Source organism: Octopus sinensis, linkage group LG6 (assembly GCF_006345805.1).
Source record: "Octopus sinensis linkage group LG6, ASM634580v1, whole genome shotgun sequence".
NCBI lineage: Eukaryota > Metazoa > Mollusca > Cephalopoda > Octopoda > Octopodidae > Octopus > Octopus sinensis.
This window is the reverse complement of record NC_043002.1, coordinates 115,739,921-115,766,716: the sequence shown is the minus strand read 5'-3', so window position 1 is coordinate 115,766,716 and position 26,796 is coordinate 115,739,921. Positions and strand designations below refer to the sequence as shown.

Sequence of the window (26,796 nt, the reverse complement as noted above, 5' to 3'; positions counted from 1 at the left end):
ATATATATATATATATATCAACCATCCAAAGTCTTAGTAACTAATGACTCTACTTTTCATTCTTCTGTTAAAATCTTCAGCTGACTGCTATGATTTTTTTAATCATTCAAAAGAAATATTCCCCTCCATCTCTTTCACATATTTGTGTTAAATTTCTTAAATTTTAATCTACTTCATAAGATCTCATCCTGTATTGATTATTTCCACTTCTTCAAGACTACTTGGTAATTGTTATTGTCTGCACTGTATAAACACTAATTTGTCTATTACAAATAAATTAAATTAATTCCACTATTGTTTTACTTCAGCCTTTATTAAATAATTCATCTTTGAAAATATTCTTTCTATTTACTCACTGTGAAACAGAGTTCTGAAACCTGTGGATAATATATAACATTTTATTTCTTTAATTTGCAACATTATTATTATTGTTTCTGAGTAAAAGAAGTCATGCCTTTAACTTCTTGGAAATTATAGCGCCCATTATTGCAGTAGTATTTTTATCATAATGAAAAAGAAATTAAGTGAGGCTGTGAGTGTCTTTGAGAGAAGCATTAATTACTGGAAGACAAGGAAATGTGGATGATCCAAGCATAAAAATTTTATGTAGAAAAAAAATAGAATTCAAAGTATAAAGGTTTTAAGGTTATTATAATACAGTAAATTGTGTAAGTAATTTAGACAGAAGATATTTATAATTTGTTTTTCTTCACCGAGAAATTAGCATCAAGTCGAGCAATTTAATAAATCCATTTTTGAAAGGCTCTTGTACCGTCTCTTTTCCATTCATTTGCTAAAATACAGTGGTTTTGGAACTCTGGTAGTGCACTTAGAATGCAAGCTCCAATATAGGCTGCATGGTATCTTTGGGGAGAAGAATGAACCTATAAGGAAGTAGAAATTAAATATCAGTCATGTTTTTTATGCTATCATACAAGAAAGATTACCAATTTTGTGTATCTTAAAAAGTTATTGTTTCATATTTAGATAACATTTAGTTATCCTCATCATTTCACATTCACCTTCCCATGCTGGCATGGTAACCAGATTCTCTTCCGGGCTCCAGCTCTTTTAGTTGCCTTATGGTTCTCTTTCTAAATGAAGTGCAGATTGTTTGATGCACAAAGTTGTATGATAGCATGGACCTTCAATGTGTAATGCTAATGGTGTATGTATTATGGAATACATGAGAGAAAAACTAGAAGAATTAATAGGCTGCATTTTGTAAAAGACAAGACTATGTATAGGCATGGCATGCCTATGGAAGATGCCAGTTGTATAAATAAATTAGTACAAAGTACTTATAGATAGAACTTGTGAAAGAAGAAGGCTAAAGAAGACAGGATGAAATTGTGAAGATTGATTTGCATGACACTGAACTTCAGAAAGGAGATAGAGGGCTGTGACTCATGGTGAAGACCCTCTCATGTAAACATGGAAAACATGTAAAATGATGAATATTTAACACTTAAGGAAAACTGAAATGTAGCAAATGATGGAAAATGAAATGTGATTGATAAGTGGTAATAAAGCAAGGATTTATGTTGCTTTAAGATTTATTAGACTATGAAGTAAAAATATTTTGTATATGAAAATCCTTTTACATTGTGACTGTGCCAGAACTGCACCTCATTATTAACTAAGGGATTTGTTAAAAGAAAAAATCCCAAGATCGGACATATGCAATGGAGGTATGCAGATATAATAGAGTGCTACAGTATTTAGTTATTTAATATTTATATTTTACTGGAATTGATTTTTACTTTTAGGTAATCAATAATTAAGTTTTCTTGCTCATCTACTTTGTAAGATCGCTTGAGCTACAAATGATATTTGATTTTCATATTTGATTGTTTCACTATTTCTGTACTTACTATATTGATTGTGATAATTGGCAATTTCACTGATGTATATGGATAACATGGTAGAAACACGAGATTAAATTAAAGCAATATTTTATTTATCTAGACTACTTGTTGACATGTTGATTGGTTCTATCTCCTTATTTCGACAAATATGATCAGCTGCTATTAATTCAGTAACTAAGCTTCTATGTCGTCATCACTTGTGCAATTCTGATGATTGCTTTGAAGTGTGGCCCTGTAAGTCATAGGGCAGCCTAATGAGATGAGTGGTAATTCTGAATAAAATTCTACAGAGTGGAATAAAACAACACACCATAGTCAAGACACTCCATCTGGTACAGTAACTCTGAATGTAAAAGATCTGCACAGAGAAGACCTGGAGAGAAGGCTGCAGTGAAGAAAACTCATCTGAAAGAACAGTAACTCTGAATAAAAACTCACAAGTGTAGAGAGAACGAACAGTCCAGTGCTGACAGACATCCTTTCTGGTGCTGGTGACGAGTAAATGTAGCCAGTCTTTGCTGTAAAGTGATTAGTAATTGAAGGGCATTATGCTACTAGAGGTATGCCAAAATTATTACAGTTACAAACAATGCAAAACTATTTGCATGTATAGGACTGTTAATGTTGTGCACGTTAGTGGAGGAAGTCTTCAAACAGACATCAAATGATTGCATGATGTGTGCTCTAAAAGAGGTAAGTGGAAAGGGAACCACAACCAAACAGGTTGGATGGAGTAGGCATGGTGTTGGCAGATGAAGTCATTAACTAAGCTTAGATTAACCATAGGCAATAGTTATCTGGGCATATATACCACAATCAGGATGACAGATGAGCAAAAGGACCTCAGTGAAGTCCTTTTGCAGTTTACTCTGAGAGCAAATGATTGACTTCATTATCAAAGCTGGTGGTATTAATGGACACGGACTATTCTCATGTAGGTAGAGAGAGGAGACAAAGAATGGGGAGGGACTGGACTGCTGTGCTGCAAGAGTGCAAATAACCTAATTATTTGAAACACTAACTTCAGGGAACCAACCGTCCAGCCACATGAAGTCTACCAACCCAGGTAGACTTCATATTCAACAAGAAACTGGATAGACAACTATTTGTGAACACTATATTTTTCCCTGGTGAAGAATGCAGCACTCAACATAAAGGCAAGTGACAAATAACATCAAAGGTAAAAGGATTCAGAAGACGAGACACCTGGAGACAGAAGGTATGAAAGTTAGAGGATCATTCATTGAGGCATAGGTTCCAGGAAGTGGAGACAAAACTTAAAATTGAGGGCAATTGGGAATTTCTATGGGATCACTAGATAACAGGCCAGATTTGTGCTTCGAGCAAGATTATGTGCAGCCAGAAGGAAGGTGACATGATGTTGGAAATGCTAAATTAAACATGGCCTTAACAGATTGGAAGAAGATGAGTGGAATCAAAGAATATAAGGTTGTTAGAAAAGGAGCTAGACATATATACACAGCATGGAGGGACAAGCTTGAATAACTGGCAGTTATTGAACTGGAGGAAGCTGACAGGGCACCAAGCTCTCAGTCATGAGTTCAATGTACAAGTTGGTGTGCACTAGGGGTCATTTCTCAACTCCCTACTGTCCAGTATAATTCTTGAAGCTATAACAAGTTTAAGATTGGCTGTCTGCCAATAAGAAGTTTAAGATTGGCTGTCTGCGAGACCTTCTATATACTGATGGCTTAGTTCTCCTAGATGAATCTATTGAAGATTTAGAAAAAAAAATTTAAACAGAATCTAGAATTGAAAGTTAACCTATGAAAGGTAGAAAGAAATTAGAAAGAAAGGAGCCAAGACTCTCTCTCTTAGTCTTTTCTTCTTCACCTTTTTTTCCTCTCATTCATGTACACTAACATTACACATCTAAATATACAGAAAGGGAGTCGGCCGGAACTGGGAATACTCAGCATAACCAACAGGAAGTGTTGAGGGATGAGAGGCAGGGATGACCTTGTGCAAGAGTAGTTGTTGGTTGTAAAAGAACACAAGAAATATAGTTTTTCAAATATTCTACTAAACATTTGCAAATTTATTTCTCAAGCACTGTTACATCTGTTGTTGGGGAGAACAAGCTTCCTCGAAATATTACTGTGTTAATTAGGTGATATAATTAACAGTGAAGGTGGATGTTCCAGAGTAAGAAGAGGGTAGTAATTACCTCTCTCTCTCTCTCTCTCTCTCTCTCTGTAGGTTAAGTGTAGATTGTGCGATGTTTGTGTGTAAATGTTGCATGCTAGTGATAGATGGACATTGAATGAAGAGGATGTGTGCAGGATGAAGAGGAATGAGGTGAGCATGCTGGATGTGTAATGTTATTGTGCATGTATGATGAAACACATACAGTTAAAAAAAATTTTTAAATAAATGTCGTGAACAAGAAAAAAGACTAAACTAGTACAGGAAGGCATGATGTGCATGGAGGAAGCGAGTTGTACGAATAAATGATAAGAATTTCAAGTGAGTGGAAACTGTTGAAGTGGGAAGCCAAGGAAGGCATGATGAGGTGGTGAAGGTTAACTTCAAAGGTTAACCTCATGAAAGAACTGACGAAGGGTCATAAGTCATGATGAAGTGTTGTACTGGAGAAGACCTGGCTAACAGATGCGAACATGGTAAAAGTGATGTAAAATGAAGATGATGGTCAATACGACTACTTCATTTCGCTATAAAACTGGAGCCCTTGTTCCAAAATTTAGATATTGATAATAACTGTTTGTAGTAAGCACTTTCACAATCTATATTCACAAGTTATAGTATAAGGATCTGTATATCTTACCTGCACAAGTAGAGATGGATTGACTAGTTTTTGAACTTCCTTCTCCAATCTTGCTGCAAACCCAGGGATCATTGTTACACCTCCACTCAGGTAGATAGCTCTGTTTAAGATATTCACAAGAAGAATAAAACTAGACAACCTCTTGTTTAAAGGAACTTGCATTTATTTAATTTTGGTTTTCTTTTAATACAGATGTCCAGTTAAGATAATTCAGAAAATATCTGTATATAAATGAAATAATGGCTATGGAGTCAAGGTACTGAACTGATTATATTTGTTTTTAGGTTCAAACCTTACTTCTGTCATTATGCTAAACTCCTGGAAGGGCATTTACATCTTGCTTTAAAAAAAAAATCCCTTGTTAACTTCACAACTGACTTTATGGAAAAAAGGGTATTCAGCAAGTATTGATGTTTGTAGTTGGAGATGATCCTTATTACTAATCAAATAAAGGAGGCTAGTTGGTAGAATCATTAGCACACTGGACAAAATACTTAGTGGCATTTCTTCTGGTGAGTTCAAATTCCACCAAGGTTGACTTCGCCTTTCATCCTTTCAGGGTTGATGAAATAAGTACCAGCTGAGCACTGACGTCGATGTAATTGTCTAATCCTGCCTAACCCTAAAACAGGCACCTGCTAAATTTCAGACATTCTGTCTATAGTTGAAAGGATTATTACTCATTAAATAGTATGGAATGGCATTCATTAATAAGTCTGAGATAAATGGGGGTGTGTGGCTTAGTGGTTAGGGTGTCAGCATCATGATCGTAAGATTGTGGTTTCGATTCCTGTACTGTGCGATGCGTTGTGTTCTTGAGCAAAACACTTCGTTTGACGTTGCTCCAGTCCACTCAGCTGCCAAAAATGAGTAACGCTGTGATGGACTGGCGTCCCGTCCAGCTGGGGAACACATACACCATTGAAACAGGGAAACCGGGCCCATGAGCCTGGCTAGGCTTTAAAAAGGACGCATTTATATTTTTATGAATGGAGTTGTGCATCCTGCCTGTTTCAGTTTTCCAAATTGAAAAAACAAACAAACAAGCAAAACCAAAACAAAAACCCCAACAAAACCACTATTTATTTGGCATAAACTTTATAAATCCAATTTAAGTAATAAAGTATTTTAAAAGATACTTTTTATTTAGTGAAAAGCCTTTTTTTTTTTCAGTTTTTAATATTGATTTGGTATTTTGTTTTTGTTATTGATGATTATATGAACCACTAAAATAATTAGAAAACAAACGAGGACATTTAATAGCCAAGGTTTCTGATTTGTAGAAATATTTATATGAAGTCAAGAGACATTAACATCAACAAAGAAATGAAAACCTAATCACGTTCACTTCTCCAGATTGGTAGCAGTGTTTAATCTTGTTTCTTAAAGCTACTAATTGTGTATCAATGATGGAAAATAAAAAAAATAATAAAGTAAGGCCAAGTGTTTGATATTGAGTAATTACAAAAGATTTTTCAACAATTTTTGTTTAAGCTTTCAATCGTCAAGATGAGTTACCTCCCCTCACTCACAAGCTGAAGAAAATTGGATACAAAAACTTCATAAATGAAAGAAAACAAACAAAAAGAAAAACAACAACTATTTAATAGGTTTAAAGAAAACTATTGCAATTACTGTTTTGTTACAGAAATCAATCTTGAGGAGCAAAAAAGAAGTTTAGGTAAGCATTTCTTTGGATTATCAAGTCATGAATATATCTTTTTCTAGATTAAATGTGTCCCAAACAGGAAGATAGCAAAGTTTACCGTTTCATCCTTTTGGGACTGACAAAAAGGAACCAGTATCTATTGATACTGAATCAATTTCATGAACATTAATCTTGGACCTAACAGAGGAATAATATTTCTACCAACCTGCACATATGCCTCCTGTTATCCATTGGACATGCATTAATTGCTTTTAATACCAGGGCTTGGACTGTGGGATAGTCCATACCCCACAGGTCTGTATTAAAGAAACCTTCAGGACTTGCAAAGCAGCTGATATCATGGCTTATGGTGCTGGAAGATAGGAAAATATTTCATTAATAAATATATTTTCATGTTTTGTTTTAGTTAACTTCAAATGACATTTTACTGGTAAGAGCTTTGTAGTTCACTTGAAGCATTGTAGTACAAAAGTAGAAAAAGAAAAGGAAAATAAAAAAGCCTGTAACAATGCAGTAAGTTTTACAAAAACCTTTAGATTTCAGGTGCAAAGACCCTTCTTCAGAACGAAGCAGCTCCAAAAATGTCTAACCACATTGATTTCATTTAAACTGCTCGGTGACGACAACCAGCATCATAACTGTTATGTCCCGCATTTTGATGATGTATTTTGCCGTCTTTACAAGACTGCCCCGAACAGCATAACTCACTGACTGACACTACTGACCGTGTCAGTCCACCATTTATTAGCAGTGGACCAGCCCATTTCTCACCTGGGGGCATCCACCACAACAATAACTTACGCCACCAACACAATTTTCAATAATACACCAATGACCAACAATTGGAGAGATGCTTGTACTAGCAGTTGGAGAGTTTCTGCTACTGCTGCTAACCCTAATGTTGAGCAGTTTAAATAAAATAACAAAACTGATGTAACTGGATATTTCTTGACCTGCTTCCTTCTCAGGATGGGAATTTGTGCCTGAAATATAAAGTTTTTATGAAACTTTTCGCTTTGTTAAAAGCTTTCTTTATTTTCTTTTTAGTTTATTAGTAGCTTTTTAAAAATTTATATTCCATCAATTATATATGATTTATCAATACAATACCTATAGGTGTCTTTTGGTATATCATATTTGTTTAAATATACTGATGACAAGAACTTTTCTGGCTGCTGCATATATTTCTGTATCTCTTCTTCATAATTTTTGGATACATAGCATGTCTGAAAAATATTTATAGAATTATTATTTAAATCTTTCATTAATGCATCAAAAACTTATCTTTCGAAACATTCTAGATAATATTTTTCCCTTAGTAGTCACAGTTATTACAAAGGCAATAAACATTTCTTCATAATATTTGGTGGGACCAGAGATTTGAAATTGAAGAATTGTAAGGAAAAGACGCATAGAATTCACCTATTTTATTTTCCATTCACTTATTATGAAGTACTTAAAATTTCTAGTCAGTGGTAATCATGCATTTCATCCTTTTTAGAAATCACCAGCATGATTACAACCTGTGACTTACTAATTAAACAGTTTATGGAGAGAGACATTTCATTAAAAGATGGAAAATAATTTCAGTCTGGAGGAAATTCATGGAATGCATGTGCTTTTCTTTTTCTTCATAGAGTATTAATATTGGGTTGTCCGGAAAGTTCATGCCAATTTTTAAAGGAAAGAAAAAGGTCAATAAATACTTGTCATTACATTTTTAATCAACCAAATATGAATTTCCTTTAACTTGAAAATACCCTCTTCCCAGAATTGAGGTAGTTTCATGGCAAAGAATTCATCAAGGTATCTTTTTATGTCATCCAAGGAATTGAAATTTTTACCATTAAGACTATTCTGCAGAGACGTGAATAAGTGGAAATCCGAAGGAGCAATATCTGGTGAATATGGAGGGTGGAGTAACACATCCCGGCCGAGCTGCAGCAATTTTTGTCTGGTTCCCAAAGCATCAAGTGCCGAAAATGAACTTTCTTATCTTCCATTTTAAAAGGTTACAGACTTAACACAGGTTATAGGAACATAAACCTTCTTCCACGAAAAGATAGCTTAAACTGTGCTCTAAACGAAGGCGTAGTCAAATCTTATTTTATGGACTCAACCATGTTCTAAAATAAGTCGAAAGGTAAGCTACTATAACAAGCTTTCCGGACAACCCAATAGTTTAGCAATTGAGAAAAAGAAAGCTTTTAGTGTTTACATAGAAGATAATTATTCACCAAGACCTCTTTATTCCTCATCCAGAACTTCTACCCATCAAAAGATTTTGTCCTTTTTTTATTTTCCTACTGGAGGGTTTGCAGTGTTATGTCACAAAATTCTGAGTTAATTACTTTAAAGATTTTGTCAGTGATTCATCATCATTATCATCCTTTAATGTCTGTTCTCCATGCTGTCATGGGTTGGATGGTTTGATAGGAGCTGGCTAAGGAGATGTCTGCACTAGACTTCTGTGTCTATTTTAGCACAGTTTTTACAGCTGGATGCCCTTCCTAACACCAGCCACCCAGTAGGGTGGACAAAAGATTACTAAATAATAGGATTACTAAATAATATTGATTTCAAATTTTGGCACAAGACTAGCAATTTTGGAGGAGGGGATAAGTTGACCTCAGTATTCAATGGTACTTATTTTATTGACCCCAAAAGGATGAAAGGCAAATTCAACTTCAGTGGAATTTGAACTCAGAACATGAAGATGAACGAAATTCTGCTAAACATTTCACCTGGCATGCTAACGATTCAGCCAGCTTGCCACCTTATGATTACTAGATGATATTAAGAAAAAGAAAAAAGGCTTTGATTTCTTAAATTTTGTTCCATCTGCAAGTTATTTGGATATGAACTGTGCAACCCAGTCTGCTAAGCAGAAAATAATTGCTACAATATACAAAATCAGTTATATGAAAATGAAGTGCAATAGATCCATTTGTTATGTGATTAATCACTATCCTAAAAGTTATAGTGTACATTTCCAGTCTTCCATGGAAAATATGTTTGGTCATGGGGAAATATTACCTTGCTTTGCCCAGGTGAGAGTTGCTAGTAGGAAAGGCATCCAGTCATAGAAAATCTGCCTCAATGAAAATTCCATCTGACTTGTGCAAGCATGGAAAAGTAGATGTTAAATGATGATGATGATAGTGTGTCATAGGTAAGTTGCATTTTAAAGTCAGATCATCATCATCATCACCAAGATTTTAATCTTCCTTTTTCCATGCTTGCATGGGTTGGATGGAGTTCATTTGAGGCTGATTTTCAATAGTTGAAGGCTCTTCCTGTCACTAACTTTCACCTGTTTCCAAGTAAGATAATATTTCCCCAGGGCCAGACATATTTTCACAGACAATAGAAATAACACTGCTTGCATGATAGCACACTCATTTACATCTATTTTGTGATGGAGACACACAACCATGCACGCACATGCGCGCGCGCGCACACACACACACACAAAATGGGCTTTCAGTTTCCATTTGCCAAATCCACTCTTAAGGTCCTGGGATATAGCAGAATACACTTGCCCAAAATGTCACACAGTGGGACTGAACCAAGAACCAAGTGGTTCAGAAGCAAACTTCTTACCATACAACCACACCTGCACCAGATATTTGCATTAATTATTGAAGTAAAGTATTTTATGGATTCACGGTATCTCTCTTCTGTTAAATTATAGGAGCACTCGTCAGTTACGACGACAAGGGTCCCAGCTGATGCTATCAACGGATCAGCTTGCTCGTGAAATTAATGTGCAAGTGGCTGAGCCCTCAATTGACAAGTGTACCCCTAACGTAGTTCTCAGGGAGATTCAGCGTGACACAAAATGTGACAAGGATGGTCCTTTGAAATACAGGTACAACTCATTTTTGCCAGCTGAGTGGACTAGAGCAACGTGAAATAAAGTGTCTTGCTCAAGGACACAACGCATTGCCGGGAATTGAACTCACAACTTTACAATCGTGAGCCGAATGCTCTAACCACTAAGTCATGTGCCTTTACCTTCTGTTAAATAGCAAAGAGAGAATGGTAGAGTTAAATTTCTTGACATTTCAATTTTAGAAGTCTCTCCGAGTAGATAATAATTAACCTTGTTGACATTCAATTATTGATCTGATAATTAGTAGATTAACCATATTTAAATTAGATTTGATATCACACCAGATAATTAAATTCAATAATTAGGATTAACATAAAAACTACCTGCTCCATAATGTATCGAATAAGAATTTGTTCTAATGGTGAGTACAAAGGAAAATTGTGTTTTGCCAATCCAGATCTCAATGACTGCCGAATTTTGCCAGCACCATATGACTGAACTGATTGTCCCCCTTCAATTGCAAATCCTGTGGGTGAAAAGAGATGGAAACAAATGTCAGAACAGAAATAAATAATACATCACGTTATAATCATTAAGAGATATCGTATACTAACAGAGATATCGTATACTAACAGCGAAAGAAAATTTGAGCAGCAAGAAAACAGCAAATCATATTTTGAAGCTTACATCTTAAAAGAGGCTAAATTTGATTGAAAAGATAAATTTGAATGTAGGGAGGGGGAAATGCATTATCAGATATTTTAAAAATTGCTTTGTCTTCTATAACCCTTTGAATGGATTTGGTAGATGAAAACTGAAAGAAGCCCATTGTATGTGTGTGTGTGTGTGTGTGTCATCATCATCATCGTTTAACATCGCTTTCCATGCTAGCATGGGTTGGATGGTTTAACTGGGGTCTGAGAAGCCAGAAGGCTGCACCAGGTCCAGTCTGATCTGGCAATGTTTCTACAGCTGGATGCCCTTCCTAACGCCAACCACTCCGTGAGTGTAGTGGGTGCTTTTTACGTGTTAGATAAGGCTGGCAATGGCCACAATCGGATGGTGCTTTTTACGTGCCACCGGCATGGAGGCCATTCGTGGCGGCACTGGCAACGGCGACGTTCGGATGGTTCTCTTACGTGCCACCGGCACGTGCATGTATATATATATATATATATATATAATATATATATATATATATATATATATATATATATATATATACATATATATATATAAGTGGACAAACAAAAGGAAGAGCACTCTACATATTTATTGGGAGTTACATGTATTGTTCAAAACGGTCTGAATCAGATTCTGAATCAAACTGTTTTGAACAATATATTGGGTTGTCCGGAAAGTTCTTGCCGATTTATAGTAGCTTACCTTTCGACTTATTTTAGAACATGGTTGAGTCCATAAAATAGGATTTGACTACACCTCCATTTAGAGCATAGTTTAAGCTATCTTTTCGTGGAAGAAGGTTTATGTTCCTATAACCTGTGTTAATTCTGTAACCCTTGAAAATGGAAGATAAGAAAGTTCATTTTTGGCACTTGATGCTTTGGGAACCAGACAAATTACTGCAGCTCGGCTGGGATGTGTTACCCCACCCTCCATGTTCACCATCTTTGCTCTCTCTCTCTTTCCTCTCTTGCTCCTGCTGAGCTAGATATGTTTCTCCTCCTATTTCTGTCCTTCTTCAATACTCTAACCTCTCATCATCTGACACAAACCCACCTCCCTCAATGCCATTCTCAGATTGCTGGGTGGAGAGGGTCTTGTTTTTCCAGTTATTTGGCAAAAAACGCCCAGTACACTCTGCAAAATAGTTGGCATTTGGAGGGGCACCCAACTGTAGAAACCATGCCAAAACAGACAACAGAGCTAGGTGCAGTCTTCTGGCTTGCCAGTTCCTGTCAAACCCTACAATCCATGCCAGCATGGAAAATAAATGTTAAATGAGGATGATGATGGATTAATTCAAAATCTTTCTTATTAAATAAACAACTATTAAGATGTGTGACATTGCAATATAAACTTTATCATTATGAAATCTCAGAACAATTCAACATTAAAAATGTTACTTCTTTTCAACTCAGTATACAAGCATATGTAAATCCACATATTGTAGGAGTAATGAAAGCTCTTCCCATTAGTGAATTTCATTATTATTATTATTATTATTATTATTATTATTATTATTATTATTATTATTATTATTTTTGTCAATAAAGCAATCCCAATATTGCTGCTTCATGTCTAAAAATGTACTGAGCTTTTATAGTTGGGTCCCTAATCACAGTTTTTTTTTACTTGCATTCATTTAAAATTCTCTCTTAACCCTTTTATTATCATATATCTGTTGATATACAATGCCTTTGTTTCAACTAATTTTGAAAATAACTTTGTCATTATTTAACTGGAATTAGGAGCATAAATTGATATAAAATTTTGATGGAAGGTTTTAATTTAGAACATTTTAAAACAGGAAGGTTGTATAATAGAACCAGGGGTGGTCTCAGGTAAGTTGGTATCAAAAGGGTTAGGATTCAAACCTCGTAGAATATTGTTTTGTCAGTGTAAAATATCTAACTCTTTCACATTCAGATTTCTGTATCAAATGTAACACTTATTTATTCACACTGATTGGAATTAGTCATGCATTACCTTGAAGCTTTGAGATTTTAATGATGTGATTATTTATTTTTAGAATAATATTGTAGGGTAAGTGTGAGAGGCTGGATCTGGCCAGTTTGAAGATAAAACAAATAGATTATTTTGGTTGGATATAGCCAGTTTAAATGCAAAAGGATTAAAGACATACAATTAACATATGAATAATAAAAGGATAGTATAATAAAAAAATGTTACTTTCCATCATAAATAGGAATAACCTCCAGTCTTTCACCAATATCAACCATTATACCAGATTTGGATTTGTAGGAATAGAGAGCTGTGATAGCTTGTGTTACCATACACACTCCTTGTACATGGAACCGGTTCATCAATATTTTCATAATATTTTCCTTATCTTTTTTACTAATATTCAAAGGCATAACCAGCATGACCTTTAAAATAAAGACAAAAACATGTTATAGACTATTGTGGAAAGAAAAAATGCATACAAAATAAACAAATTGGAATCATATAACTAATGAAATATTCTATAAAAATATATTGTAATTATAAAAATTGTGGTGGTTGTGTGCTAAGAAGTTTGCTTCCTAACCACAGGGTGTCAGGTTCAGTCCTACTGCATGGCACTTGGGCAAGTGTCTTCTACCAAAGCTTTTTGAGTAGATTTGGTAGATGGAAACTGAAAGGATCCCATCGTGTGTGTGTGTGTGTTAGTCTTTGTGTCTACATTTGTGTTTGTCCCCTTGCCACTGTTTGACAGCCATTGTTGGTTTGTTTATGTCCTCAAAACTTACCAATTTGGCAAAAACAATCAATAGAATAAATACCAGCTTAAAAAGAAAATAAGTACTGGGGTTGATTAGTTCAGCTAGAATTCTTCAAGGTGGTGCCCCAGCATGGCCACAGTCTAATGACTGAAACACATGAAAGATAAAAGATCATTTAATTAATAAAAAGAAAAGGTGATAACAAGTGACATTCATTTTGTAGTACCTTCTCTTCTAGGGCATAATTCATTGTTGTTAGATGTGTGTAATGCGATATATAAGACAATTCTTTGGATGATTTTTCTTTCTTGCACTATATACATGTTGAGATGGTCCGGACACATATTTCCTCCCCTCCTGCAAAGGCTTCTTATTTTCCTCTCTTCTAACTTTGGTTTCTCTCTCATAAAATATTCCACAGATTCATCAGATATAGATGCCACTCTTATGTTCTTGCCATTGTTGGCTAAATTTAATGCAGGTAAAGAATTTTAAAAATTTGGTGTTACTTTCAAACACAGTTTCTAATACACTACAAATTCTCTGAATTTTTTTTTCAGACAAATTGAGACACAATGGGTTTTGGTTTAATCTCTAACTCAAGAACGACTGTAGCTTCATATAATGGTTAAGGTATTTGTAATATATAAAGAACTTATCATATACAGTGCCCAGGTGTACTACAATTCATCAGAGAAAGAAACCAAGGCTGCATGAAGACTACAGAGAATATGCACAAGAAGTGAACAGCAGACGAGTCTTTAAAAAAGAAAAATACGGGGGTTAGGGGCATCAGGGGTTAGGGGCATCAGGTGTACTGTTGGTGAATTTCAAGAAGCTTGGCAGTTTTGAAGGATATAGTGTCCTGACAGATAACAACTGACGTGGGTAGTTTATTCTAAGCTTCAGCAATTCTGAGTGTGAAAAAATGTCTCTGGAAGTCATGGATGCTGTGTTGTCTGATTTTGTAAGCATGTCAATGAATGTTAGAAATATGGAATTCAAAAAGATGCCCAAAGGTTGTCGTTGAAAAGATGGTTAATAATCTTGTGGATGTCTGTCAAGTCAGTTACCAGACATTGGAGCTTTAATGTGTCCACACCCAGGGAAACAATATGTCCAGAGTAGGGTTGATACTTGACGGTGGGTATAATTCAGGAATACAAACTTCAAGTGACTCATTTTGTCTATATAATCTGACATACTGAAGAATAATTTGCCTGATAACATAGGCATTAGACAATTCCCTTCTACACACACTGAACACAAGATAGAGAGATAGTTTTAAGTACAGTTCAGCAGCTGATGGCTTTCAATATTTTGATGTTTTGAAACCCACCTCTGTCTTTCACATCAAAACATCAAGGAATGATAGTTGGTTATTGAATTATGCAGTGAGTTCATGAGGTCTGCATGAAATTGGACATCCTCTGGGTATTATCAGAATATGTGTTATCAATTATACATCAATTATATCTTCAATTATACAGCACCTGACATTTGGGCTCCCAACTTGCCTGACTGCAACCCACTCAACTTGTTTGTGTGAGGCACAGTGGAATGAGAGACCAATAAATTTAGTTGCAATATGAAAGGTAAGCTGAGGACCAGGATTACAAGGGCCTTCAAAGGGTCTAAAATGGGAGATAGTGATGAAAGCCTGTGGCCAGTTCTAAGGTTGCCTGGGGGCTGTTATCAAGGTCAAAGGTGGGTTCATTGAGGGAGATTGACAGAACATGTCATGAAGACAAACTGACTCAAATTTGATGAAAACATCACAAAAAATAAAAACATTGTTTTAGTTTTTCCTGAGATAGTCATCAAGCAAATGAATACTGTCAGCACCCTGTATATACATATACACCTATACTTGTACATTATCCTTCAATATACACACACATATTCTTTTAAGTGGTAGGAGAGAATTTAGATTGCTTTTTGTAAACAGATGCAAGCAGCACACATGACTCTAGCATTTGAGTCAGAGTCAACGCTGCCTAAATGTTTGTTTTGTAACTTATAAAATTATGAACATGTATCTTCTAGAAAAGGATAAAAACATTACACTGATAACAATGTGGCTTTTGATAGTCTAAAATTTATCTTCATTATGTGTTGATCTAATGATATAATTCCTAACGATATCGATGTCTTGCTAACAACTTACACATGCAAGTACTACCAGTCAAGAACTCTGCATACTAGAAGCCAGCAAGTGTATGGGGTCATCAGGAGAGAATGCATGCTGTTTCGGGGCCTACCTCTCAAATTAGGTTTACATAAATTTTCACCCGTTCAGCAAAGGAAGGTTGTAATTTCTTACTTGATAATCTGGAGGTTTTATTTTCAAATCCTGGAAGATAGCTGAGAAAACGGATGGAAAGATTTCGTATTCAATTTTGAACTGAAATATAAAAAAGATTTCAACAATTTTAGTCTTTTCCATAAACAATTTGAAGAGAAAAATCTAACATTCAGAACTTTATCAGAAACTTAGCACGAAACAAAATTACAAAAAAGCAATGATTTTTACACAGACACTTGGCAGAAGCTTGGCTCCAAACAAAATTAAAAATAAGCAACAACTTTTATACAAACACTGGATATGTATGAAAAATAACTTCACACACACATACACACATTTTACCTATGTTTAAATAGGTCAATTCATTCAATACAGTCTGTTATAAAAAACAGATTTTTAAAAAGTAAAATCAGAATGATTCATTTTTCTCAATAAAAGAGAAGAAATTAAAAATAATATTTTCTAATATATTGAAAGTTCAAGTGCTTGTTTTTATGAGAAAAACTGCTTTGATAACTCAATGGAATTTTAAACAAAATGCATTTTCACTGTCCATATTGATGTCAAGTTTTGGCACAAGGCCAGCAATTGTGAGGGAGGATGCAAATTGATTATATCAATCCTAGTACTCAACTGGTACATATTTCTATCAACTCTGAAAGGCTGAAAGACAAAGTTGATTCTTCTCATGTATATGCCACAGCACGTTTTGCCTATATCAATATTTATAAATATATTGATATGTTGTAAATATATTGTTACTAACACTAGTCTACAACAAGCAGAGCTCCATACTTGAACACCTGGTGTTTATTAATAGTATTTATAAAATAATAGTAATGGACTTCTTGTGGTTTGTTAGGGTGTGGTAAATTATAGCATGTGAACTACAAGATAAAAGCATCTAGCCATGTATACTGACAAATGTAGATGTATATACAGATATATTGACTTTGGCCATGCTGGAGCACTGCATTTAGTCGAGCAAATCAACCCCAGGACTTATTCTTTGTAAGCCTAGTACTTATTCTATCGGTCTCTTTTGCTGAACCACTAAGTTATGGGGACGTAAACACACCAGCATCAGTTATCGAGTGATTTTGGGGGGACAAACACACACACACATATATATATATATATATACGATGGGCTTCTTTCTGTCCAACGGATGGTGCTGAGTTGTCAAACATTTAAACCAAATTTTCTCAAAACAACTTGTCCGACCGTCCCATAGGCCTCCCCTTTGAGAAACACTGATTTAACCTAAATTGAGACACCAGCAAAAGAAAAAATAAAGATAGACTTTTTTTCTATTCCAAAGAAAAACGATTTTATTCACACAAATATGCAACCAAAGAGTTTAAAGTACCAGTAATGATAAGGCTGTTGACTGGGAGAACACAAACATGGTTTAAACAGTAAGCTTGGCAGGAAAGAAACGTGCCTTTAAGCAGAACAAAAACAACAAAAAATGGAAGGTGCAGTTATGTACAAGTTGATGGAATAAAAGCAGGACAAAAATGGCTTTATCAATCACATTCTCACCTGGAATCGATTTTTGTAATGTTTTCAAGATTTATACACGCCCTGATACCGTCGCTATTTACATATCAAATTTGAGCGCAATTGAATGGAGGATGCCTGAGATCCTAGAAGACATACACACAGACAGAACGGATTTTATAGATAATACTTTGCAGGTATAGGCATGGCTGTGTGGTAAGAAGCCTGCTTCCCAACCACAAGGTTCCAGGTTCAGTCCTGCTGCATGGCATTTACGGCAGATGTTTTCCACTATAGCCTTGGGCTTACCAAAAGCCTTGTGAGTGGATTTGGTAGATGGAAACTGAAAGAAGCCCATTGTGTGTGTCTTTGTCCCCAATCAAGCAACCAAGAAGCCTGTTGTATGTATATATCTATGTGTGTGTCTTTGTGTTTGTTCCCCCCCATCACTGCTTGACAACCGGTGTTGGTGTGTTTATGTCCCTGTAACTTAGCTGCTCGGCAAATGAGTCTAATAGAATAAGTACTAGGCTTAAAAAAATAAGTAAAAGAACAAAAGGATAAAAAACCATTGCATTGTTGAGGCGATGATGGGAGATTTGCCTTCATGTATTATCTAATTTACAAGGAGAGTTTTGTATATGAATGTAGACAGTTGCATACAGACTGCCTTTAATCCCTGGAGAACTGAACAAAGTGCCTTGTGGTATTTGTTCTGACTCCTTACAACCTGAATTTAAATTCTGGTACAGTATTCTTGCTCTTTCATCCGTTTCAATCAAGTACTAGGGTCAATTTAATCAATGAATTGCCCCAGCACCCCTGAACACTCATTAAAATTTACAAAACTATTGGTTTACAAAGCTAGCTGGCTTTTGACTCAGAACATTACTATAGAATGATTTTTAAATTTACTGTTATGCAGCCATAAAAATTCAAGATGAGGAAAATATGACTCACATATTATAAATATTATATTCCTTATCTGTTTATCCATGAAGTGCTGATAATTTAAAATGGATGGATCTTGCAGAAAAAGGAGACCTAAGAAGACATGGGATGAAGTATTGAAGGCTGATCTCAAGACACTGAGCCCTATGAGGGAGGTGACTTTGGACTGAGATACCTGGCGCATTGCTATACTCAAAAAGATCCATCTGTTACAGCAGAATTGATACTGGTGCCGGTACCACATAAAAAGCACTGGTGCCATGTTAAAAGCACCCAGTGCACTCTGTGGATTGGTTGGCATTAAGAAGGGCATCCAGCCATAGAAATGGACAAACTATGGAGCCTGGTCCGGCCCCTGACCTCACAAGTTCTGGTTGAACCATCCAACCCATGCCAATATAGAAAACAGATGTTAAGTGATGATGATGATATATATATGTGTGTGTGTGTGTATGTGTGTGTGAGTGAGTGTTCTGAGACCCCCTTCGGTCATGACACAGACCATGGGATTGCACCTAGAAAGTTACCCTCCCAGGCACAAGTCCGGGCAAGTTTGTTTATTGAAGACCAGCAGTCACCCATGCATACCGGCCTCCCCTCTCCATTCCACGAGTGTTATCCAAGGGAAAGGGGCCGATACAGCTTGGCACCAGTGACGTTGCAACTCATTTACAGCTGAGTAAACTGGAACAACGTGAAATAAAGTGTCTTGCTCAAGAACACAACACACAGCCCGGTCCGGGATTCGAGCTCACAACCTCATGATCGTAAGCTCGACTCTCTAACCACTGAGCCATGCACCTTCACACACTTCATGTGTGTGAATGTATACATATATTAATGTATGTATAGTTATATTTGTGAGAGTGTTTGTGTTTATGTATACCCATGTGTAGACATCTTGTGATGGTTGTAATCATCATCGTCATACAAATGAGATTGTTCATTTCCAGCCTTCTATGAAAAACATGTCTATCTATGGGAAAATACAACATTGCTTAGAAACAGGTCAGAGTTGGTGACAGGAAGGGCATCTGGCCAAAGAAAATCTGCCTCAATAAATTCACCTGACCCATGAAAGTATGGAAAAGTAGTTGTTAATTGATCATATATGTGTATGTGCATTTGTGTGTGAGCATATTCTACGACACCCTATTGCAGACTACCTCGTTGACAAATGACATGGACCTTCTCTTTGTGGCAGGTGACTTCAATGGACATGTTGGATGGCACATCGGGGGCTTCCATGGTGTACATGGAGGCTACTGTTTTGGTTCTCGCAATGAGGAGGGAACCAGGCTCCTGGAATTCTGCGATGCAAATGACCTTATGGTTTGCAATACCAACTTCAGGAAACCCACCTCTCACCTAGTCACCTACCGTTCTGGCAGACACACTAGCCAGTTGACTACATCCTCGCCAGAAAGAGGGAAAGAGGGCTGCTTATAAATGCCAAAACCTTTATAAAAAAATGCTTTTCTTGAAATGTGAGCATCCACTGTTTCATTCCACATCCTCCTCAATTGAATGTTAGCAAGAAAAGGTATTACAGTGATCTCTTACCTTATCTACTTTGTCCGAAAGTCCAAATACATGCATGATCTTTGAAGAAAGACGATTCTTGGGTTTATAAGCTTCAAATCCAACAAAATGCTTCTTTTCAGAATAGTTTACTGCAACAACACTAGGGAAGAAGATCTGAGGCAAAGTGACTGTAACAGAAAGTGTGGAGTCAATGAAACGTTGGAAATGTTTGTCTGTGGATATTGAGGGGGAAAAATGTGTATAATGTCTGAGCATATAAAGAAAAGAACAAGTAAAAGTGTATCACTTAATTGGCTGAAAGAATATCAGGATTTGCCAGAATTTAAAAACCTGCTCAAGCTTTTGGTACATAAACATCATTAAACAAAAATACAGATGTTACAAATCATAGTGGATAAATTTAGCAATAAGTAGGCTTTAGGGAAATTAAGAAGAAATAGGTTTTCTGAATTGGAAACTGTATAACTGATCTATATGTCAGCTTATAGATTAATTGAAATTAGAAGAGGAGGCTTCTAACAGTGATTCACTGGAAGTACTATCCAAATCATAGGAATAAAATAATAATCAGAAAAATATCAAAAACCATTTCAATTTTGTTGATTATAATCAAAACAGAAAATTATCACATTATTTTTTATTGTTCAGTTTGGATGGTGTTTTACAGCAGAATAAGCTGGATATATATATCACAGTATTGATTAGACCATCAGATGCTGTGATACACCATTGGTCACAATGCACTTCCAATTTTGTCTTGATTGTGCCATTCTTTTCCAACTCGATCCAAATTGCTTGACTAAATTGCATTCCCATTGTCATGGATGCCTTCCAAGAGGCCTTTTCCAATCTCTTGGCTACCACTCAGCAGCTGCACAGGTCCATCTGCTGTCTGTGAATCTTGCAACACGTCCCCTCTCCTCTTCAAGTGTCACTAGCATTCAGATGGCTTTAACTTATATTAATTTGTTTGTTTAACATTTGTTTTTCCATGCCAACATAGGTCGGATGGGGAATCTTTTGAGGTGGGACATTATGGCCAGGTGTTCCTCTCATTGCCACTTATTTTTTTATTCAGAAAGTGCGGAGTGACCAGTCACAATGTCAACATCATAACTGTTTTTCTCATATGGTGTTAAGCGTGGAATTAACACTTATGCATATGTGTGCACACACATGCATGCATACACACACGTATATATTGTAGGTTTTCTACAATTTCTATATACCAAATTCACTCACAAGGCATTAGGTGGCCTGGGGCTATAGTAGAAGACACATGCTACATTTATATGATGTGATCTCATGTTCAATGAAACTATTGGATGTTGTTATACATCCTGGTCACAATGTATTTTACATAATTTTAGCAGCTTTCAAATGATGCTAATTATGTGTGTAAATATATATATATATACTTTATTTAAAGCAGCAGAAAATTCAACAAAATCTGTTACTCTGAGTTTCTCGTTGCTGTTCATCAGACAGTTTTTGTTAGAAAAAAACTGTCTGATGAACGGCAACGAGAAACTCAGAGTAACAGATTTTGTTGAATTTTCTGCTGCTTTAAATAAAGCATATTACTCTACCACTGGTATTGGAGTACTCTTTTTTCCACCTTGTTTCACATTTATGTGTTTACTCCGGTATATATATATATATATATATATATATATATATATATATATATATATATATATACACACACATACATGGCACTCTGTCAGTTATGATGACAAGAGTTCCAGTTCATCTGATCAATGAAACAGTTTGCTTGTGAAATTAACATGCAAGTGGCTGAGCACTCCACAGACATGTGTAGCCTTAATGTAGTTCTTGGAGATTCAGCGTGAAACAAAATGTGAAAAGGTCGGTCCTTTGAAATACAGGTACAACTCATCTTTGCCAGCTGTGTGGATGGAGCAACGTGAAATAAAGTGTCTTGCTCAAGGGCACAATGCAGGCTGGGAATTGAACTCATGACCTTATGGTCACAAGCTGAATACCCTTACCACTAAGCCATGTGCAATCTGAGTATCATATTAAAAGTAGATACACCATGAAAGGCCTAATTAACTGTAGTATTTCTCCTGAGACATATAGTATTAAATCTGCTTTGAATAGGATATACAGATTGCTATTTTAAAGTAATACTGCTTCTGTTGTACATAATGAAAATATCAGTGTATGAGTGTGTGTGTACATACATATTCACACAGACGTCTATTATTCACTTATGGTTATGTACTGAGGCACTTGAAAATAGTTTAAACAAGACAAAAGTTCATGACTATCTTATATCAGTTTTATATCAGAATAGTTGCTGTTTTAGGCAAATTACTTTCTGCGAAACTAAGCTCTATGTTACTGCTAAAACAATACAAATGGTTATACAGAGGTATTATTGTGGTGAAAGAAATATAAGATAAAGAGAAAAAAAGAACAAATGGATAGCAAAAACTATATTTGAGTTAGAGTTGTACTCTAGCTGATCATTGATAAGACCTAAAGAATTAAAGCTTTTCAAGATTATTTTCTTTGTAATATCCTCCAGAGTAGGTGACCTTGTCTAGGACAAAAGAAACCATGTTAAATAAAAATGTATGTGAAGTGGGAAGTAAGGACAAAGGGTTATGGAAGAGGATGGCTAAAGAAGGGAAATTAGTGGTAATATGTTTGGAAAAGAGTACTTACCATTTTCTTTCAAAATGCCAGCTCTAACTGACATACTTCCCATTTCAACAATCAGAATATTCTGTAACAAGATAAGTGAACAGAACTTGACTCTTTTACAGTTTTTTTTAATAAGATGAAAATATCAACAATATTATTATCAGTAATATTTTATTGCACAGTAAAGTGGTGAGCTGGCAGAGTTGTAAGTTCACCGGGCAAAATGCTTAGTGACAGTTCATCCATTTTTACATTCTGTGTTCAAATTCTGCTGAGGACAACTTTACCTTTCATTCTTTCAGGGTCGATAAAATAAGTACCAGTTGAGCACTGTGGTCAATGTAATCAACTTACCTCCTCCTCTGAAGTTGCTGGCCTTGTGCCAAAATTTAAAACCAATGTTTCATTGCACAGTAAGGATATAAAATACTGGCTTTTGTTGTTTCTTTGTGCATACTAAGTGCTTTAAACAGAAAGCACCTTTCTGAGAATATAAGCTAATCCAACACCATCACCTCACTAATTCTCTCTAACCCCTGTTTTCACTGGTATAGCCAAACCACTTTTTGGGATCCTGCATGCTTGGTTCATCAACTTGTTTTCAGCCAACTCAAAAATGCTTTTGATTTTTTTTCTTAGCTATTATTATTTTATGTTCTGAGTTCAAATCATACTGAGATCAATTTTGATTTTTATCACTCAAAGGTTGATAAAATAAAGTACCAGTCAAGTACAGGGGTCAATGCAACCTACTAACCTCCTCACTCAAAAATTGTTGGCCTTGTGCCTAAATGATTATTATTATCAGTGGGGTTACTCGGTTATCCCCAGAGGTCATTCTGTATCAGAGTATTGACCCTGTAATACTTTACATGGCTAAATATTTGTAGTTTTCTTTAGGCTTTATTTCTTGCATATTTTCAAGATTATCCTTTAAAGAATGTGGCATCAGTACATTTATAACGGCAAAACTCTACTTCAGTATCATCACTAAATTGTTTTATTATAATTAGAAATCATTCCAGTTGCTCATTACCTTTGATGAAATGCTTTAGATCATCCATGTACAAGAGATGATACCATGATCTGGTGTTTATTCTTTACCCAAGTCTTATGCCATTCTACAACTTACTTAGGGAAATGAAAACCATGTAAAAGAGAAGCAGTGACCAACAGTCACCTTGAAAAATGCGGCATTTATATCAATATCACCAGCATTCACAGCATTCTAAATTAGGAAGTCTATCAATCCATGCAACAAGGAAGTCTATCAATCCATGCAACAGTGTTGTTTGTGGTAGTCCTCTAGAATAATTTTATTGTTTAAAAGTTAGCTTTCACACCCATATGAACCATGTTTACAGTCTTTTTGTTCATTGGAGAATATCTTGTTATCCACCAGGAAGATATATAAGTGTTAAGTACCATAAAAACTCATGTAATTTGCACACCTGTGTAACTTACACAAGTGATTTTTAGGATAAAAACTGTTAAAAAAGCTTCTACTCATGTAAAATTTGCACCCAAAAGTTTTCAGAATTGCCGATATGGACAGGGGGAAAAAGTTTTCAATTTAGTTGTCTTTAGCATAATTTCACTTACTTATGATTAGATTTTATTAAATTTTCATTAGATAAAAATAATTTCTGTTTAACATTGAAAGCTATTAAATTACGAAGTGTTTGTGTTGTTTATAATAAACTTTATTTTATATTTCTTGCCCACAGAAGATTATGTCCGATCTTCAGCATACTTCTGTATGCCTTCTCAAATCATGATTACAGGAAAATTTGTTGATAATTCTTATTAACAAAAATAAAGCTGATAAATATGCATAAGTGTTGCAAAATAAGTTTAATAACCAATAAACATCTGCTTGGATGACACTTTACTCAACCGACAGAGGAAGGTGACTGATCAAACTGATTATGTAAACAGAATTATGATTGGTTGAAAGTGTCTTCTTGTTTCAAGCTCTGATTTTCTGTCTATTCTTGTCCGAATCTCTGATATGGAATATTGAAATTTTAATGCCTTTCACACTTATAAAATGTCAAGCAAACTTAAGAATTTGTCATTACCGTTTTAGCCGGGAGACCAAACTGATAGTTTGGTAATCCACTAAAATAAATATTAACAATTGAAGGGAGAAAATAAACAGTTTTGCAAGTTTAACTCAGTGTTTATTGAACAAGAGATGTGCGAAATTCAAGAACTGACTTGTTAGAATATACATGTCTGTGAGGAGACATAAACAAGAATAGCAAAAATCTACTCTACCATAAGAACTGGTAATACATACATTACAAGTGTTCTATGAAGAGAACATAAGATTGCTGCATAATTCAACATGAATGTGAAACGACATTAAAAATCATATAGGGTAAATGAAGGTTTCTGTAGGAATGCTAAGTTATATTCACTTAGTGAGGTTACATGCGCAAGGATGAATTATGATGTCACTGTCGACATTGGGTACAGTAAGAACTGATAGAGCGGCGATATCAATGGTGAGGAATTTCAGGATCTATTCCATTTCACATACAGTTTTTTTAATTAATTTTTTTTAAGTAAACACTTTGAAAATTTCAGATACTGGTAGAATGTGTTATGTAGAACAGGGTTTACTCTTAACGTTTTTGACAACATTTTGTAATTTAGAAGTTATTTAGTGTTAAAGTTGTTGTATTTGGGTAATTTTAACCAATCAGTGACATGTATTGGATCTTCACTGTGTCATAACGTGGAGAAAGTGAGCAAATAGCTTCCTGGTGCAAATGCAAGCTAGACTCCCTAAGCGGAGAAAAACTGATCTATTTAAGAAAATTGCTGGGCTCTATTTCAATAGGTAGAAATGTCAAGCAATATAAAATATGGCCCAGCATGAATGTCAAATTTCAAAAAGTAGTTAACCATTTTATGGTTTTAGTAAATTTATACAGAAAAAGTAAGCATTATCCTGTCCAGCATAAATAAAAGTCAACTTCATTATATTTTTTCTGTAAAAACCAATTCTGACATTAAAGTGAAATTATGCTAAAGACAACTAAATTGAAAACTTTTTCCCCCTGTCCATATCGGCAATTCTGAAAACTTTTGGGTGCAAATTTTACATGAGTAGAAGCTTTTTTTAACAGTTTTTATCCTAAAAATCACCTGTGTAAGTTACACAGGTGTGCAAATTACATGAGTTTTTATGGTACTTAACACTTATATATCTTCCTGGTGGATAACAAGATATTCTCCAATGAACAAAAAAAATCTCTAAAAAAATTCTGGAAATGGTCTACTCATGTAATTTATGCGCCCTTAATGTGTTTGTAAAAAAAGTGCATAAATTACATGGGTTTTTACAGAAATGATAGATGTGGGTATTTTATACATGGCTGTAAAGCATGTTATTAATTTCTTTGAGGGTTATTATTTTCATCACTTTTGGGGAGTAAGCATGTTGCTCCATTTCTGAACTAAGTAAGGATTTTCTTGGTGTCATGCATAATATTATTGTACACATGGCTCAATCTTGCATGGGATTCAGGCACAGAGTATGTCAGTATTACTTTTAGGGTGGTGTACCTTGTGCATTGTGAGCAGCTTTCTAGTTCTTCTCTCTAAGTTCTCTAGCTCAAATTATGCTCATTTCAGAAAGGGAGCAGAGTATCTTAATACTGACATAGTCCTTGTATTTATTGCTTTAATGATATTCCTTTCATTTAATTTTGTTTCAAGTACATTACTAATTCTCCTCTTGTACTCTTTTAAGATTTTCTCTCTCATTTCCTCTTTCATTATCCTGTTGACTTATAATATCCCTAGGTATTTATATTCCTCACTATTCCACAGCAATCTAATGATGTATAGTAATTTTATGCCATGAAAGTTTATCATCTAGCCTCTCTTCATAATTAGCACTGCACAATTATTTACCTGAAACTGCATTCTATTATTATTACCTTTGCCTTAGTGAAGGCGGAGGTATTGTTTTCAGTCGTGTTTGTTTGTCTGTGGTCAAGATATCTCAGGAACCGATGAATAGATTCAGATGAAACTTTCAGGGATGTTTGGCCTCGTGACTGGCACAAACTGATTAGATTTTGGGATTGATCTGGTACTGGACAAGGATTATGGCTTATTTTTCCTGTTTTTTTTACTTAATTTTTGAGAGCGGTCGGGTTAATTTTTAGTATTCTTGTTTGTGAGAGCAGTTGAGTTTATTTTCAGATATTCTCATTTC

At 35.2% G+C, this 26,796-nt stretch overlaps 1 protein-coding gene across 7 annotated transcripts in view; it reads right to left on the bottom strand.

Moving 5' to 3' along the window:
* Positions 1-294: 294 nt before the first annotated feature.
* The window catches only part of LOC115213538, a 133,172-nt gene continuing 106,670 nt past the window's right edge, over positions 295-26,796 (bottom strand). For all 7 annotated transcript variants that reach the window (XM_036504270.1, XM_036504271.1, XM_029782565.2 and 4 more), the window contains 9 exons: positions 22,584-22,644; positions 19,908-20,056; positions 15,909-15,989; positions 13,057-13,249; positions 10,562-10,704; positions 7,454-7,569; positions 6,549-6,695; positions 4,675-4,774; positions 295-884 (listed from right to left, as the gene is read on the bottom strand). In XM_036504270.1, the coding sequence (XP_036360163.1) occupies positions 741-884; positions 4,675-4,774; positions 6,549-6,695; positions 7,454-7,569; positions 10,562-10,704; positions 13,057-13,249; positions 15,909-15,989; positions 19,908-20,056; positions 22,584-22,644 (1,134 nt within the window). In that variant the 3' untranslated portion in view covers positions 295-740. The remainder of the gene's footprint in view (positions 885-4,674; positions 4,775-6,548; positions 6,696-7,453; positions 7,570-10,561; positions 10,705-13,056; positions 13,250-15,908; positions 15,990-19,907; positions 20,057-22,583; positions 22,645-26,796) is intronic.